We start from the raw sequence: 13,154 nt of genomic DNA, 5'->3' as shown, positions 1-13,154 counted from the left end.
CTGGCCTGCATCGAGCATCCCGTTGTGAGGCGGAAGGGAAGGAGGACATGTAACACAACCGAATCTTGAGCATTTACAGGGTTAAGGAAAACGCTTGCTCGTAAGCAGGGCAGCCACGTGATAGTCTAATTGAAAAGTATTCAGATGTGCCAGGGAGAGTTCGCCATGAAACTCCTAGATGAAGACCGATTTGGCAGCGGCCACAGCCGTGTGCCTTCGTGCTGCATGTACACTAAAATTGATTTCGTCACGGATATCTCCTTCACAAAAAAGAAATGCTCGCGAGTGACGAATATACGTACTAGGCGCTATGAGTTTACAGAGCAGCTTGCCAATACAGCACGCTTGTTGTCTTGCACGGTCTGCATCAGCCTGAAGTAGGCCGCCTCGTCGCCCCGCGCGGCGAACCTCTCCACGACTTCACCTGTATCCATCCACACGTCCCCATACTTGCCGCTGGGGGAGGCATACGAGAAGGCCCGGCGGTTCGGGTCCCGCATGGCCAAGAGCTGCAAGACTGGCACCTCACTGGGGTTGACCTGGCCGTGTCGGTCGTGGATGAAGCACACGGGAGCATCTTCGTGGCGGTGAACCAGGGGTATTGTCTCGCTGCCGTAGCGGTACGATATGTCGAGCTCGTCGAGGTTGTGGCGACGTTGATGGTGCTTGGGCCAGGATTCGCTGCGGCTCGCATGGCCGTCGCCAGCATCGCGGGCACTTGTTCCCACCAGCATCTCGAAAAACTCCTCCCAGCTCGCCATGTTGGCCTCCCCCGTGTTTACATGGCAGTTCAACAGAAGGACACTGCGGAGGCGACCAACTTGCTCTCGTGGCATGCCCTCTTCATTTTCCCGACGCCGACCTTTGCCGACAATGAATTCCGCCAGCTTCTTACTTATGAACATGTTCTTGAGCTCGAGCCGCTCCAAGTTTGGCAGATCCGCCTCATCCAGCGGCAGGGGTCCTTCGCACCAGCCGAACTGCGGATCACCGCTCGCGTCGATTTCGCCGCCGCCGCCAAAGGATGACCGCGGGCCGGCCACGAGCCGCAGCCGCGCGAGGTTGGTGCAATGCCTAAAGAACAAGTCGCGCAGCTGCACACACTCAAAGTAGAGGTAGCCGTCGAGAGTGTTGGCCTCCCACCCAGCGCCGTTGTCCCCCGTCATCATGCTCACCTCGAGCTCCTGCAGGCCGCCCAGGAACGACACCCACGCGGGCGAGTAGAATGTCGAGGTTGGTTTCGGCACGGCGTCCTCGACCACCAGCTTCTTGACGGCCGTGTTTTCCGCGAGCGCGGACCAGACGTCCCTCATCAGGCTGCGCCAGGGGTATCTCTCCTCCTTAGCGCGGACGACCTGCTCGCTGGTCTCTGGCTTCTCGTAGACATAGATGGAGCCGACGTCGTTGCTGCCGCTGCCCCAGAACTCGGAATCGTGCTCCCACGGCTCGGTGCCCACCGCACCTCCTCCTCCTCCTCCTCCTCCCGACTCGTCATCACCATCCCTGTATGTCCGCTCCTCGAACCCTCCAAAGTCAAACTTGACGTGCACCGTCGTCGCCCGCAGGAACACCTCCCCAGCCAGGACCTGCCAACAGGGCTCGGGCAGGACAGGCACGCTCGGCTTCCAGTCCTTCTTCAGGACCAGCCCATCCGCCGAGCCGGCAAAGTAGACGACCTCGACCGAGTGTCTGATGAACTGGGCCGTGGGCGTGCCCGCGGCGAGCAATACCCCGAGCCCTCGCCACTGTGCATCTGGATCGCTACCGAGCTTGACCGCCCGGAAGAGCTGCGGCGCCAGGCGGCGGCGGAGCGATGTGCTCGCGCTGCTGAGCGCCAGGCGGTCGGCGTGCCGTGTGACGGAGCGGTATACCGTGTCGAATAGTTCTCGGGGCAGCGTCTCGAGTTTGGATGTCGCCGCCATGTCTTCTTTCTTTTCTTTGTTGATTCAAGCCAATGTCTTTCTTTGGCTGACAAAACTCGCTGGGAAAACACCGCCGCCGCCGCCGCCGCACCGGGCTGACAAGCACAATTGATATTGAACGGGAAAAGAAGTGGATGCACACACCCCTCTCCAAGCACCAGGCAGGCGTCGTTGTTGCCTGATTTTTGATCACGCAGTTTTGATCTAGTTCATCCCAGGACTACGATTATACAGTCAAGCCAGATCAGCACCAGTAGTAGGCCTGCCACAGGCATGCAGCAGGCAGTACCTCCATGAATCCTACAACATCCACCACCACACCCAATATGTGCCAAGGCCCCCGGGGTAAATCAAATGGCTGGCACGGTCTAGTACGCCAGACCCTTATTATCCCCCAAATCCTCATCGTTGGGACTGTGCGACCGCCTGTTGTAGAAGTCAAACACCGTCACACCAGTTGAGAGTTTCTAATTTACAGGCCGTGGCTCTTCAAATAGTGAGATTTCGAGAGATGGGCTAGCAAGTGTTATGCGATGCCACTGCGAAAAGGTCTGGTGAGACGGTGCATCCTGCCTGCGTCTTTGCCAGAACATGAACCTCTATTAGTTGTGGTTGACGAATGGAGAATATTGTCTGCCAACGTGATTGCCTGACTCTGCTCGAAAATGATTCTATAATGCCTCCTTGATGTTCCTTTCTGCTCCCAATGCTCTTTTTACATCGGCATGAACCATTTGCAGAGAGAAAGAGAGAGATAAACCCCAGCGCCGGCTCTATCGTCTTTACGTTTTCTTCGTTACACATACCTACACATACAGATATCATACAATTACCATAACGCCGTCTCTGAGGCTATACGCGCACGCGCTCGCGCGTTCTTCTTACAGATCCCTCGTCCGCGCCTCCGCGTCGAGAGTGTCAACCTCCCCGCCCAGCGGCGCGACCATCTCCTCGAGCCTGCGCGCGCGCTCCTGCCTCTCCCGGGCCGACCGGACGGCCCCGCGCTCCCGGTTCACGTGGCTCAGCAGCCGCAGGCAGCCCGCAGGGGTCATGCCCTCGATACGGCGCGCCTGCCCGATGCTCTCGGGCCGCGTGGCCTCGAGCACGCTGCGCTCGTGCATGCTGAGCCCAAACACCTGGCTGTAGTCGAGGTCCGTCGACAGGCGGAGCTTCTCGTCCTTGAGGAACAGCGCCTGCTCGTGGGCCTGCTTGTCCACGTAGGGCGCGTAGACGGCCTCGATGGCCACGCGCTCCCGGATCGACTCCGGGAAGGTGCTGATCTGCGGCAGCAGGCCGCTGGCCGCGAGCTCGGACATCTTGACATGCGGGACCCGCAGGATGTCTGACGCCGAGCGAGGCTTCGGGTCCATGCTAGGCGAGAAGCCCGCGTTGATCCACGCCTTCGTGCTGAGCTGGAAGTCGTCGAGGATTCGCAGCAGGTCGTCCATCTGCTGCTTGTCGTCGGTGAACTTGGTCCACCGCCTGTCCGTCACGACGCCGTGCTCACGCCCTTTGGCCGTCAGTCGCAGGTCCGCATTGTCCGCGCGCGCCGACATGCGGTACTCGCTGCGCGAAGTAAACATCCGGTATGGCTCCGAGACGCCCTTGGTGATGAGGTCGTCGATCATGATGCCAATATACCCGTCTGCTCTCGTGATTGGGATCGGCCCCTGGTTCTGGGCTGCCCGACCCGCGTTGATACCCGCAATGATACCCTGTCCGGCTGCTTCTTCGTAGCCCGTAGTGCCATTGATCTGGCCAGCCAAGTACAGCCCCGAAATTGCTTTTGTCTCGAGCGAGGCCTTGAGACTGCGAGGGTCGACATAGTCGTACTCAACGCCATATCCAGCCTGGGTCATCTCGACATTCTCCAAGCCAGGGATAGTCCGCAGCAGCTGCTCCTGTGCCTCCGCTGGTATCGTCATCGAGAGACCGTTCGGATAGATGAGGTCGCTATCGAAGCCCTCTGGCTCGAGCCAGACAATGTGCCTGTCTTTGTCGCCAAAGCGGATAATCTTGGACTCTAGTGACGGACAGTACCGCGGTCCTTTTACAGTCTCGCGAATATGTATCGTCTTGTCCAGGTTCTCGCGGACCACGTCGTGGGTCTTGTCGTTTGTGTACGTCGCCCAGCAATTCAGCTGCTCCTGCACGGACACGGCGCTGTTGAGATAGCTAAAGGGCATAGGCGGGTCATCACCCGGCTGCTTCTCGAGTATGTCGAAATTTATGCTGCGCTTGTGCAGTCGTGGCGGCGTTCCTGTTTTCAGCCTCCCAAGCTTGAATCCTGCATCTTTCAAAGACTTGCTCAAGCCGTACGTGGCCTGCTCGCCCATCCTCCCTGCCGGCCACGTCTCCAGGCCAAGATGGATTTCAGCACTCAAAAAAGTCCCTGTCGTGATGATGACCTGTGTCGTGGGTATTATTTCGCCGGACTCAAGCCGTACGCCTGTGATCTTGCTTCGTGGTTGCCCCGTCGCATCTGCATCTTCTCCCAACACGATATCTGATACGCTACCTGTCAATATCGACAGGTTCGGATACGTTTGCAGCTCCTCGCGCATGTGCTTGTTGTATAGTGCGCGGTCGATCTGCGCTCTGGGACCCCACACCGCGGGGCCCTTTCTACGGTTGAGTACCCGGAACTGCACGCCAGCCTTGTCGATTATCCGCCCAGCGACACCGTCGAGGGCGTCAATCTCCCGTAGTATTGTCCCCTTGCCGATGCCGCCGAAGCTGGGGTTACATGAGCACACGCCGAGGTTGTCGATCTTGGGGGTGATGAGAGCTGTTCGGGCTCCGGATCGCGCAGCCGCTGCGCAGGCCTCGGTGCCGGCGTGGCCGCCGCCAACCACAATGACATCGAATGGTCTATGACGCATGAGCTTCAGCTGTGTTGCGCGAAGGGCAAAGGTTCGTGGTGCAGGAGGCCAGCACATACCTTGTATCGAGGTTGACAGTGGCGAAAGTTCGAGGGTTGCGAGAGGCAAATGGTGTGGGATGTCTCCGGATGATTAGGGTAGGCCTAATGGCGCCGCGGAGCGCCCACGTCCTCCTCATTGTGGCGGCGGACGTCCTGTGACCCTTCGCAGACTTTGCGCGGCTCTGGTCGTTTGTCTTTCCTCGTGCAGGCGCTGTCCCTGGAGTCGGGAAGGTGGTAATCTTTAGATACTGCCAAAGATCGTGAATAATATTTGGGGCTCTGGGGGTCCCGCGCAAGTGGGTCAACAGGGAAAAGGCAGGCGGTGTGCTGGAGACTCTACTCAAAGAGGTAATTCTGTTTGGTTGGTTACCAAAGTCAACCCAGGAGGTTGAAAGACTCAAGGACTCCTCGGCTCTTGGGTTAATCGACCTGGGGGCAACGTGATTTGGAAGTCTTGTTATAGTGAAATAATTCTAGGGAGGAAAAGAGTGCACACTCTTGGATATGCCATTCGAATTGCCAAAAAGGCGTGCTGCCGAACTGGACGACTTCCCTCTTGACTCTTTGCTAATGACGAACTAGTACTTCGTATTTAGAGTTGGCAGGATGAAGACAACAATACTGGAGATTCGCTTAGAGGGCCAGCCATCTCGAACCAGCTGCTGACGAAAAAGGCGTCACTTTCTGTAGTACAAATGACTTGACTGCAACACTTGCAATTGGTATTAGTCAACTACCTCCTGCCAATCTCCTTCCTCAGCCGCCCTGCCACAGTCGTGGGCGGTGGTTCAGGCCAGCCCGACACGGCATCCTCCACTTCCTCCAAGAATGTCGAGGCGTTGTGTATCGTTGTGCCGCCCAGAACTACACGCACGCCCGGCGAGTTGGCATTCAGCGCCGCTACCGTCTTAGCCTCCTCGTACGTTGCGCCGCCAATAATGAACACCACAATATCCTGGGGTTTGTCTCTTGTTGTGCCACCTCCCTCCACAAACGGATATTGCTGGTCTCTCAGCCGGCCTTTGATCAAATTCTGAAGAGTCGTCTCCAGAAGTGGCGAATGTTGTGTGTAGACATTTTCGACACCCTTCAGCCCCTTGATCGCCCGTGCTCCTGAGAAGATGCCGCCAGATTCAAAGATGTCCGCGATTCCTCCGGCGGCTTGTGACTGTTGTAGTGAGCTGTGGTAGAAGGACAGCTTCGCGACAAGGTCCGCTTGTCTTGCAGGGACGCCTCCGGCAGCACCTAGGAGGTCGACAAGCATAGCCAGGGAATTCGATGGATGCTTCTCGTAGCGGAGTGCATATAACGCGACCAACCCAACTTTGTTCTCGGGTGTGACGTTTGGTAACTGAATCATTCTTTGCACATTCTGGACCATGCTTGTTAGTGCCAAGTAGGCCTTCGACCTTCTACGGCTTCGGGATAACATACCTTCAGGTCAGCTGAATGGTTGTCGTTGCAGGCAAGACTTTGCTCAAGCTCGCTCACTTCCAGCAAGTTCTCATCGCCCACGCGCCGACTCAGCTCTGAAACCAACGTAACATGCTTGCTGACATTGCCCGATAGTTTTCGGAATTCAGGGTACTCCTCGATAAAGCGCTTCATGTCGGTGATGGACTCAATGTTGGCATTGTTCTTTGTCTTGGACTGGTACTGCTCGACGTAGTCTTTGATGTTGCCACCGAGGTCGCCAAAGTTCATATACATGTTCTTCTTGAAGAACGGATCCTGGTCTTGGGACAAGACTATCTCCTTGAGCTCATCTCGAATGTCTGGCACATCGCTGAGGTCCACTCGACCATTCCGTACCCCGAGAAGCTGATGGACCATCGCCTGATATGTCCACTGATTAAGCAATGGCGTTGCTGGGTCCTCTCTCCTGTCTAAGATGAGTAGTAATGGGGGCGTGTCGACCTTGCGGAAATCGAACAATTGTTCTTCTTGTGTCATGTGGTATCGCACTTCGGTAGCTAGCTTCTTTGCCAGCAGGCTGTTCTTCTCGTACCGAATCAGAGGCCTCTTCTTGAGGGCCAACAGCACAGCCAGGATTCCCTCTGTCGACCGTTGCAGTGAATCACTGTTCCACATGTCTGGTGTGCCGCTCCATACGCGCTGTTGGGGAAGTGTGAAGTTGAGTGAGAAGAGGTCCGGGTTAATGACGTTGAAATCGGCAAAATGCTCTTGCACAATCTTGACCACCTCGTGGTCGTCCGCCTCGGCCAGCCGCTCCAGGGACGACTTCTTCACCACGTTGCTGAAATACAGATAGTACTCGCCGTACTTGGGGTCTCTGAGCTCATCGATGAGCAGCTGGATAGAGTCCGGGGAGGGGCGCACGAAACAGAGGCAGCGCAGATGCCTCATCTTCTCCCGGTTTGGGTTGTCCAGACGGTCTGTGAGGTACACTTCGTGGCTCAGCAACGTCGACTGTGTCACTGAGGCTGACACAATGGGAACTGTGTCCTTGTCAAGCAGCAGCAGCTTCATTTTGGCCGATGAACTCCCAGCTGCAGCGCTGTCTCCGGCCGACACCATCTTGGTGATGTAGCCGGAGACGGCCTGGACCACGTCCATGGTGGGCTTGCTGCGTTTGGAGCAAGACTTATGCGCCGCGTCGGTGTTGGGGCGTGATGATCCACGTGCTGGAAGCTGACGACTGTTGTTGCGCCTCTACCCTCGCACCAAAGCTGGCCCGTAGAATGCAATTCGAGCTGGACTGGCAGGGTATCACAGGAGCCAGCCGAGTAGGCACGGTCGCCGGAAATCGAGTGACTTGCGAGATGGTGGCTTGAGCTCTCGCATCTGGAGGTGAGAGGAGTGTAACGCAGCCAGTAATTGCGTTGGTGCTTCCCGAACGTGGTGTCCACCTGGCGCATGGAGGTGTGCCGTCACTCGTAACTCCGCGACAAGGGGTTGGAGCTTGGGGGGTGGTGAAAGGTGCATGTCGCCACTACCTGCGAGCGCTCGTGTTGGACAATGCAAGGACAAAGTACTGGGTACTCTTGAGCCATTTCGATTAGATAAGACATCCCTGCTGCTGCTGTGCACTCCAGTGCTGAGCGTGACGCACTTTCCACATGTCTTGAACGAGCTTCTGAACCTTCCCCCACCTAGGCACACTCAACTCGTCGCTTGGCAGGATACACACCCACCCCCAATCCGTGCCGATGGAACAGAGAGTTTCAATGTCGAGGTGACAATCCTGGGACTCCGTCGCCACGCTCAGCGGCGACACCACCACCACAATGGCCGCCTCGGACATGTGCTCGGCCACTCGGGAGCCAGCGTGAGCCTCCCACTCCTCGTGTCTCCCTTCCGCCAGTCGTTCTGGACATCATGGCTAACTTGTCTGCTGCCGCCACAGGCTGTCATTCACGCAGGGTTTGATCGTCGGCCAGATCTCCGTGGTGCTGCTCATTGCTGCATTTATCAAGTTCTTCATCTTTGGAGACCCTCCCTCTGCCGAGGTCACAGCCGCTGCCCGCGCATCAGAGCGACGCTCCCGAACACTGGCTCATAAGGAATCCCTTCTCACCTTGCGAACGCCCAATCTACGACAGCCGCAGCAAACCCTGAACAGAAAGAAGTCGACAGTCCTACGAAACCCGCCTGCGCTCACGATCGGCTCCATTTTGAACAAGACGTACTACAATGTCGACAGCCACCAGCCAGAATCGCTCGACTGGTTCAACGTCCTCATAGCACAGACCATCGCGCAGGCGCGCAGCGATGCCCAACACGACGACGCAATTCTCAACTCGCTGAACAAGGCGCTCAACAACGGCGCAAGGCCTGACTTCCTCGACGAGATCAAGGTGACGGAGCTGACGCTCGGCGAGGACTTCCCCATCCTCAGTAACTGTCGCGTCATACCCGTCGACGAGGATGGCATCGGCCTTGACGAGCACGAGTTCCACGCCAAGAGTTCGCAACCCATGGGCGAGGGAACGCGGCTGCAGGCGCGAATGGACGTGGACCTGAGTGACATGATCACCCTCGCAATCGAAACCAAGCTGCTGCTAAACTACCCAAAGCGCCTAACCGCCGTGCTCCCCGTTGCCCTCGCCGTAAGCATCGTGCGCTTCAGCGGCACGTTGAGCATATCCTTCATCCCGTCAAACCCTTCCCAGTCGACACCCACGATGATGCGGTTCTACTTTCTCGACGACTACCGCCTCGAGTTCTCGATACGCAGTCTGGTTGGCAGCAGATCCAGGCTGCAAGACGTGCCCAAGATTGCGCAGATTGTCGAGGCGAGGCTACACCGGTGGTTTGACGAGCGCGCCGTAGAGCCGCGGTTTCAGGAGATTGCACTGCCAAGCCTGTGGCCCAGGAAGAAGAACACGCGCGGCGGTGAAGATCCCCTGGACGCAGCTAGCGCGGCAGGCAGCGCCAGCGCGAGTGCCGCGGGCAGCACGAACATGGGCAAAGGCAAGTCGCGAGAGACGGCCAGGGACCTGAGAGACGAGACTGCGTCGTGGAAGGAAGTCCACGCCGAGTCGTCAGCCCGCGCGGCAAGCGACCACCTGCGCTATCGCAGGACCAGGGGGGGCGACGCCTCGAGCACTGGCGAGTATAGCATGCCGGGAAGTTACTTGGGGACGTAATGATGATGGCGGCGACAAATTAGTGCCGCACGAGATGATCTGCCAGGAGCATGTATGATGATGACCATGTGTGTACGAATACAGTTTATATATATATATATATATAGAGAGAGAGAGAGAGAGAGACTTTTGCGAGCTCCTTGTACTACTAATCAAACCAATGCGCCCTTGCTCATAACTCACAATCTCGCAACCGGAAGAACGTGCAACATGGACATGATAGACACAGAGGCATGGATATTTAAGTAGCTTACTTTGAAGTTTGCTTTGTCATGTGCGTTGAAAAGCGGATAGTCAATGCGGGCAGACGAGGTCGCAGAGAATTGCGTGTCGTGTCTCGCTGCAAGGGTAGATGTCGCTGGCAATGCCAACCATGAATACCAACCCCTCCGCCCTTCTTATCCCCAGCCTAGTCCGGCCTTACCGAGCCCCAAAGGCCCATCAGAATTAACTCGGGCACCGCCTCTCTTCCCTGCCCCGTCCTCTTGCCCCTTGGCCAAGCTCTGCACAGCCAGGCCTGCCAGTGTCACTTCATCAACACGGAGTGGTCCGCCCTCAGACATCGATGGGAACAAGCTCGCCCGCACTTTTGGTCAGCAGGCCCAGATACTTCCAAAACCCCACGGCGCCGAGTATGAGCAGGACGTAGTACACCACCGACCACATGGCGTGCAGCTTCTTCGGGGGAGGCAGTGGCTTGCCGCCTGAGTCCTCATCGCCAACGTCCCCGCTGTCCAAGCGGCCCCAGAATCGCGGGAAGCCCATGCAGTTGCAAAATGCATGCACCACAAAGATGGCGAGCAGGGAGCCCGTGCGGAGAAGCAGAAACGTCGCATATGCGCCGAATGCCGTGGTGTAGGTAAGCTGGATGCACGAGCGGATCAGGCCCTGTGCTACGGAGGCGCCCGGATTGGATACGCGGAATTCGTAGAAGTGGTGGAAGTGCGCGAGGCCAAAGATGATGGGGGATAGAAAAATTGTTGTTTTAACGGGGGTCTGGGCAAGGAGCATCAAGGGTACAGCGGCCGAGCGGAAAAGCACTTCTTCTGTGAGCGGGCCCTATAAGTTGAGAATTTCAGTATACTTTGTCATGGCGGCATTGTGCATGGGCGGATCAGACGTGGCGGGCTGGTCGTTGATAGCTGGGAAGGATCCCGGGCTCGATACTTACAGCAACAATGTTTCTCCACGTCGTCCACTCCTGAAAGAGCTCATGAACTGGGCGCAATGCAATCCAGTCCCGCCAGCCGCTCTGGACAATAAGCGACTCGTAGAGAGGGCCCGCGAACAGGATCGCCGTCAGAAGCAGGCACCTGGCCGCCTCAGCGAGTCCTACGGGCCACCAGCCCATCGAGTGCAAGGCCTCCTTGGTACTGACGACTTGCCCATTGCCGTGCGGTGACGTGAGGATGAAGAAGGTCGAAATGCTGCAGAAAATGCAGGTCAAGGTTACGGAGGTTATACGGGCCTTGATCACCGAGGGAGCATCGCGCGAGAGCGTTCGTGACGGCCTGGTCCTGCTGGAGAGGTAGAATGGTGCCACGTAGAATACGGTGTAGAGGGCCTATTACAATATGGTCAGAGACCGACACCATGATTCCTCGCTTATAGATAGTCTAGTCAGATGGCCTCCGCATGCTGTCAAGGGAGATGCTGTCTGAACATTCGTGCTTTGCGAGACGAGGAACCTCGCCAAGCAGAATGGAGCGCTCCGGATAACCACAACAAGCCTCATGATACTGGCCACATGGCTCACCATTATCGCCTTGTGTCATTACCCATGGCCTCGTGTGGACTTTGCTCAGTCCAGAGGTCCGGTTGTTTCATATGGAGACACTCACCAACAAGCCGGCAGCAGCAGTAGTAGTCAAGGGCGGGGGTTTCGCTACCCGTCGACTTGAGTCAGCCACAGTGTTTCCAACCAAGAGAAGGCAATCATTGACGGCACACTAGACCGTGGGTTTGCGGAACCCAGACGAAAAATGGCCCATATGAAATAAGCGGAAGCATAGACTCACGTTTCTTCGTATCAAAGTACTCGCGCAGGAAGCCCGTGATTGAAGGCATGATTGCGGTGCCGAGGTGGTGGGCGGCCGTGCCGGGATCCGCACGCTCTGTTCGGGATGGCCGTGGCAGACGGACGGACTGAGTGTCCGCCGGGTGGGCAACGAGGTGTGATGAAAGAAGGGGAAACGGATTCAATCGGAGTCCGCTCGCCTAGGAGATTGTGGCCTGTACTGGCCGGTGGTTTGGCTGGATGGGGCCGGGTTGACTCTTGACGCTCAATATTGCTGTCAAGGGCCGTGGTGATGATGCAATGGGGCAACCGCTGTGTCACGAAGATGCTGCTGAGCAGCTTGGGCCGCTTGCTAGCCGAGGAAGCTTGAAGGACCTGGAGCAGTGGTCGGCAGCAGCGGGCAACAGGAGACCACACGTTCGACAGGCTGCTGCTGGCTGAGGATCCCTGGACAGAGGAGCGCACGAGTGAAGCTTGGTCGTCGTTGGGGCCGCAACTCGGAGGTCAGGTCAGGTCAGGGTCGACACCTGGCCGCCGAGGTGTGGGCGGCTCGTGCGAATCAAGGGAGCTCGAGCCAATCAGCGCATGGTCTGCGATGCCCTGCTCGCCCTGGAGTGCAGCGCACCTTCCGATCTGCACGCGGGAGCTTCTTGTCTGGAACGGAAGCTTGCCCTGGATCTGGAGCCGTGGTGATCCTTTTCCCGCCAACCCGTGGCCATCTTGACTGTCCATCAGGCCGACAAAGAACCCAGCGCAATCAACAGGCATAGACAAAACAAGCCTCCCCCAAAACGCCGACAAGAGCAACTGCCGCGATGCAAAGCACGGCCAGTCCGTGCTACATCGGACGAACCCGAACTGCCCGCAACGCCCCGTCCGCATAGCAAACACACCCGTCATCTGGCTAGCTTCTAGAAGCCCTCTTTCCTCTGTGCTCATCCCGTGCGTTGTGCGCATGCGCTCAGGCCCCCCCAATCGTGGGGTTTGCGGCTCCCACCTGCAAGAGGCAAGAGGCAAGGTCTGCCCTGCGACCTTGGCTCCAGGCTAGCGGACTTGCCGTCCGTTTGGTGACATCTTTGCTCAACGCTGTCGTACCCCCGCCAGCATGACTGCCGGTATTATGGCTCTTCTTCCACCTGACTGACCGCAGGAGATCACGGGCCACGAGCCTGGATGATGCCCGTAGAGTACAGCCAGCTTCTTACAACCTTGGAAGCTGTGGAACGGCCCAGGAGGGAGACGAGCGCCACAAGTGGACGTCACCCCGGCAGGACACCACCACTTGCGTGCAGAACTGGCTCCGAAGTTGCCCTTAGCATTCCTCCGGCCTTGGGAGTGAGCTGCAGAAGATGCGCCTACGGAACGCCACGGCCGCTCGCAGAAATGCTTTTTTTTTGGTCAAGGTTCGCTGCAAGCAAGGGTCTTTTTTCTGTCTTTTGACTCAGAAAGTAAACAAATGATGACGTTTGTAAACAATAACAATGGCAACGAAGGGTTCTGGAGCAGGATTGAGGTGAGACCACGAGTTCTGATCGAGACAGACAAAAAATAGTCACCGCGTGTGTCTCGGTGTGTGGATTGGCGTCAACCCACATACTCTGGCGGTTCCAGAAGGCCATCCGACGCGACAATGGCCAGCAGCCCGGCCTGATGCGACCCCAGGGACCAGTCTTGAATTCCTG

The 13,154-nt window shown here is 57.3% G+C and overlaps 4 protein-coding genes across 4 annotated transcripts; 1 reads left to right on the top strand and 3 right to left on the bottom strand.

The window, feature by feature from the left end:
• Window positions 1-133: 133 nt before the first annotated feature.
• Window positions 134-1,993, bottom strand: B0I36DRAFT_74036 (uncharacterized protein). Its single transcript, XM_046163308.1, has one exon. The coding sequence runs from the start codon at window positions 1,920-1,922 to the stop codon at window positions 309-311; it is 1,614 nt and encodes a 537-aa protein (XP_046017134.1). The 5' UTR covers window positions 1,923-1,993; the 3' UTR covers window positions 134-308.
• Window positions 1,994-2,290: 297 nt separating this feature from the next.
• Window positions 2,291-7,738, bottom strand: B0I36DRAFT_420615 (Sec1-like protein; the record flags this gene model as incomplete). Its single annotated transcript, XM_046162166.1, is given in 10 exon segments — window positions 2,291-2,336; window positions 2,913-3,488; window positions 3,504-3,603; window positions 3,613-3,772; window positions 3,788-3,834; window positions 3,856-3,943; window positions 3,977-4,357; window positions 4,370-4,813; window positions 5,720-6,217; window positions 6,280-7,738. Coding segments are annotated over 10 exon segments (3,483 nt in total). The 5' UTR covers window positions 7,423-7,738.
• Window positions 7,739-7,966: 228 nt separating this feature from the next.
• On the top strand, window positions 7,967-9,623 carry B0I36DRAFT_283893 (uncharacterized protein). Its single transcript, XM_046151551.1, has 2 exons — window positions 7,967-8,134; window positions 8,213-9,623. The coding sequence occupies exons 1-2, from the start codon at window positions 8,094-8,096 to the stop codon at window positions 9,453-9,455; spliced, it is 1,284 nt and encodes a 427-aa protein (XP_046017132.1). The 5' UTR covers window positions 7,967-8,093; the 3' UTR covers window positions 9,456-9,623.
• Window positions 9,527-11,950, bottom strand: B0I36DRAFT_315305 (CaaX protease). Its single transcript, XM_046152867.1, has 4 exons — window positions 11,474-11,950; window positions 11,297-11,340; window positions 10,627-11,019; window positions 9,527-10,514 (listed from the first exon to the last, which is right to left on the bottom strand). Exons 1-4 carry the CDS (start codon window positions 11,520-11,522, stop codon window positions 10,011-10,013), a joined length of 990 nt encoding a protein of 329 aa, XP_046017131.1. The 5' UTR covers window positions 11,523-11,950; the 3' UTR covers window positions 9,527-10,010.
• Between the last annotated feature and the right edge of the window lie 1,204 nt (window positions 11,951-13,154).

Source organism: Microdochium trichocladiopsis (assembly GCF_020744255.1).
Source record: "Microdochium trichocladiopsis strain MPI-CAGE-CH-0230 chromosome Unknown B0I36scaffold_2, whole genome shotgun sequence".
Lineage (NCBI taxonomy): Eukaryota > Fungi > Ascomycota > Sordariomycetes > Xylariales > Microdochiaceae > Microdochium > Microdochium trichocladiopsis.
Note: the sequence above shows the minus strand (reverse complement) of the source record. Positions and strands in the feature narration are given on the sequence as shown.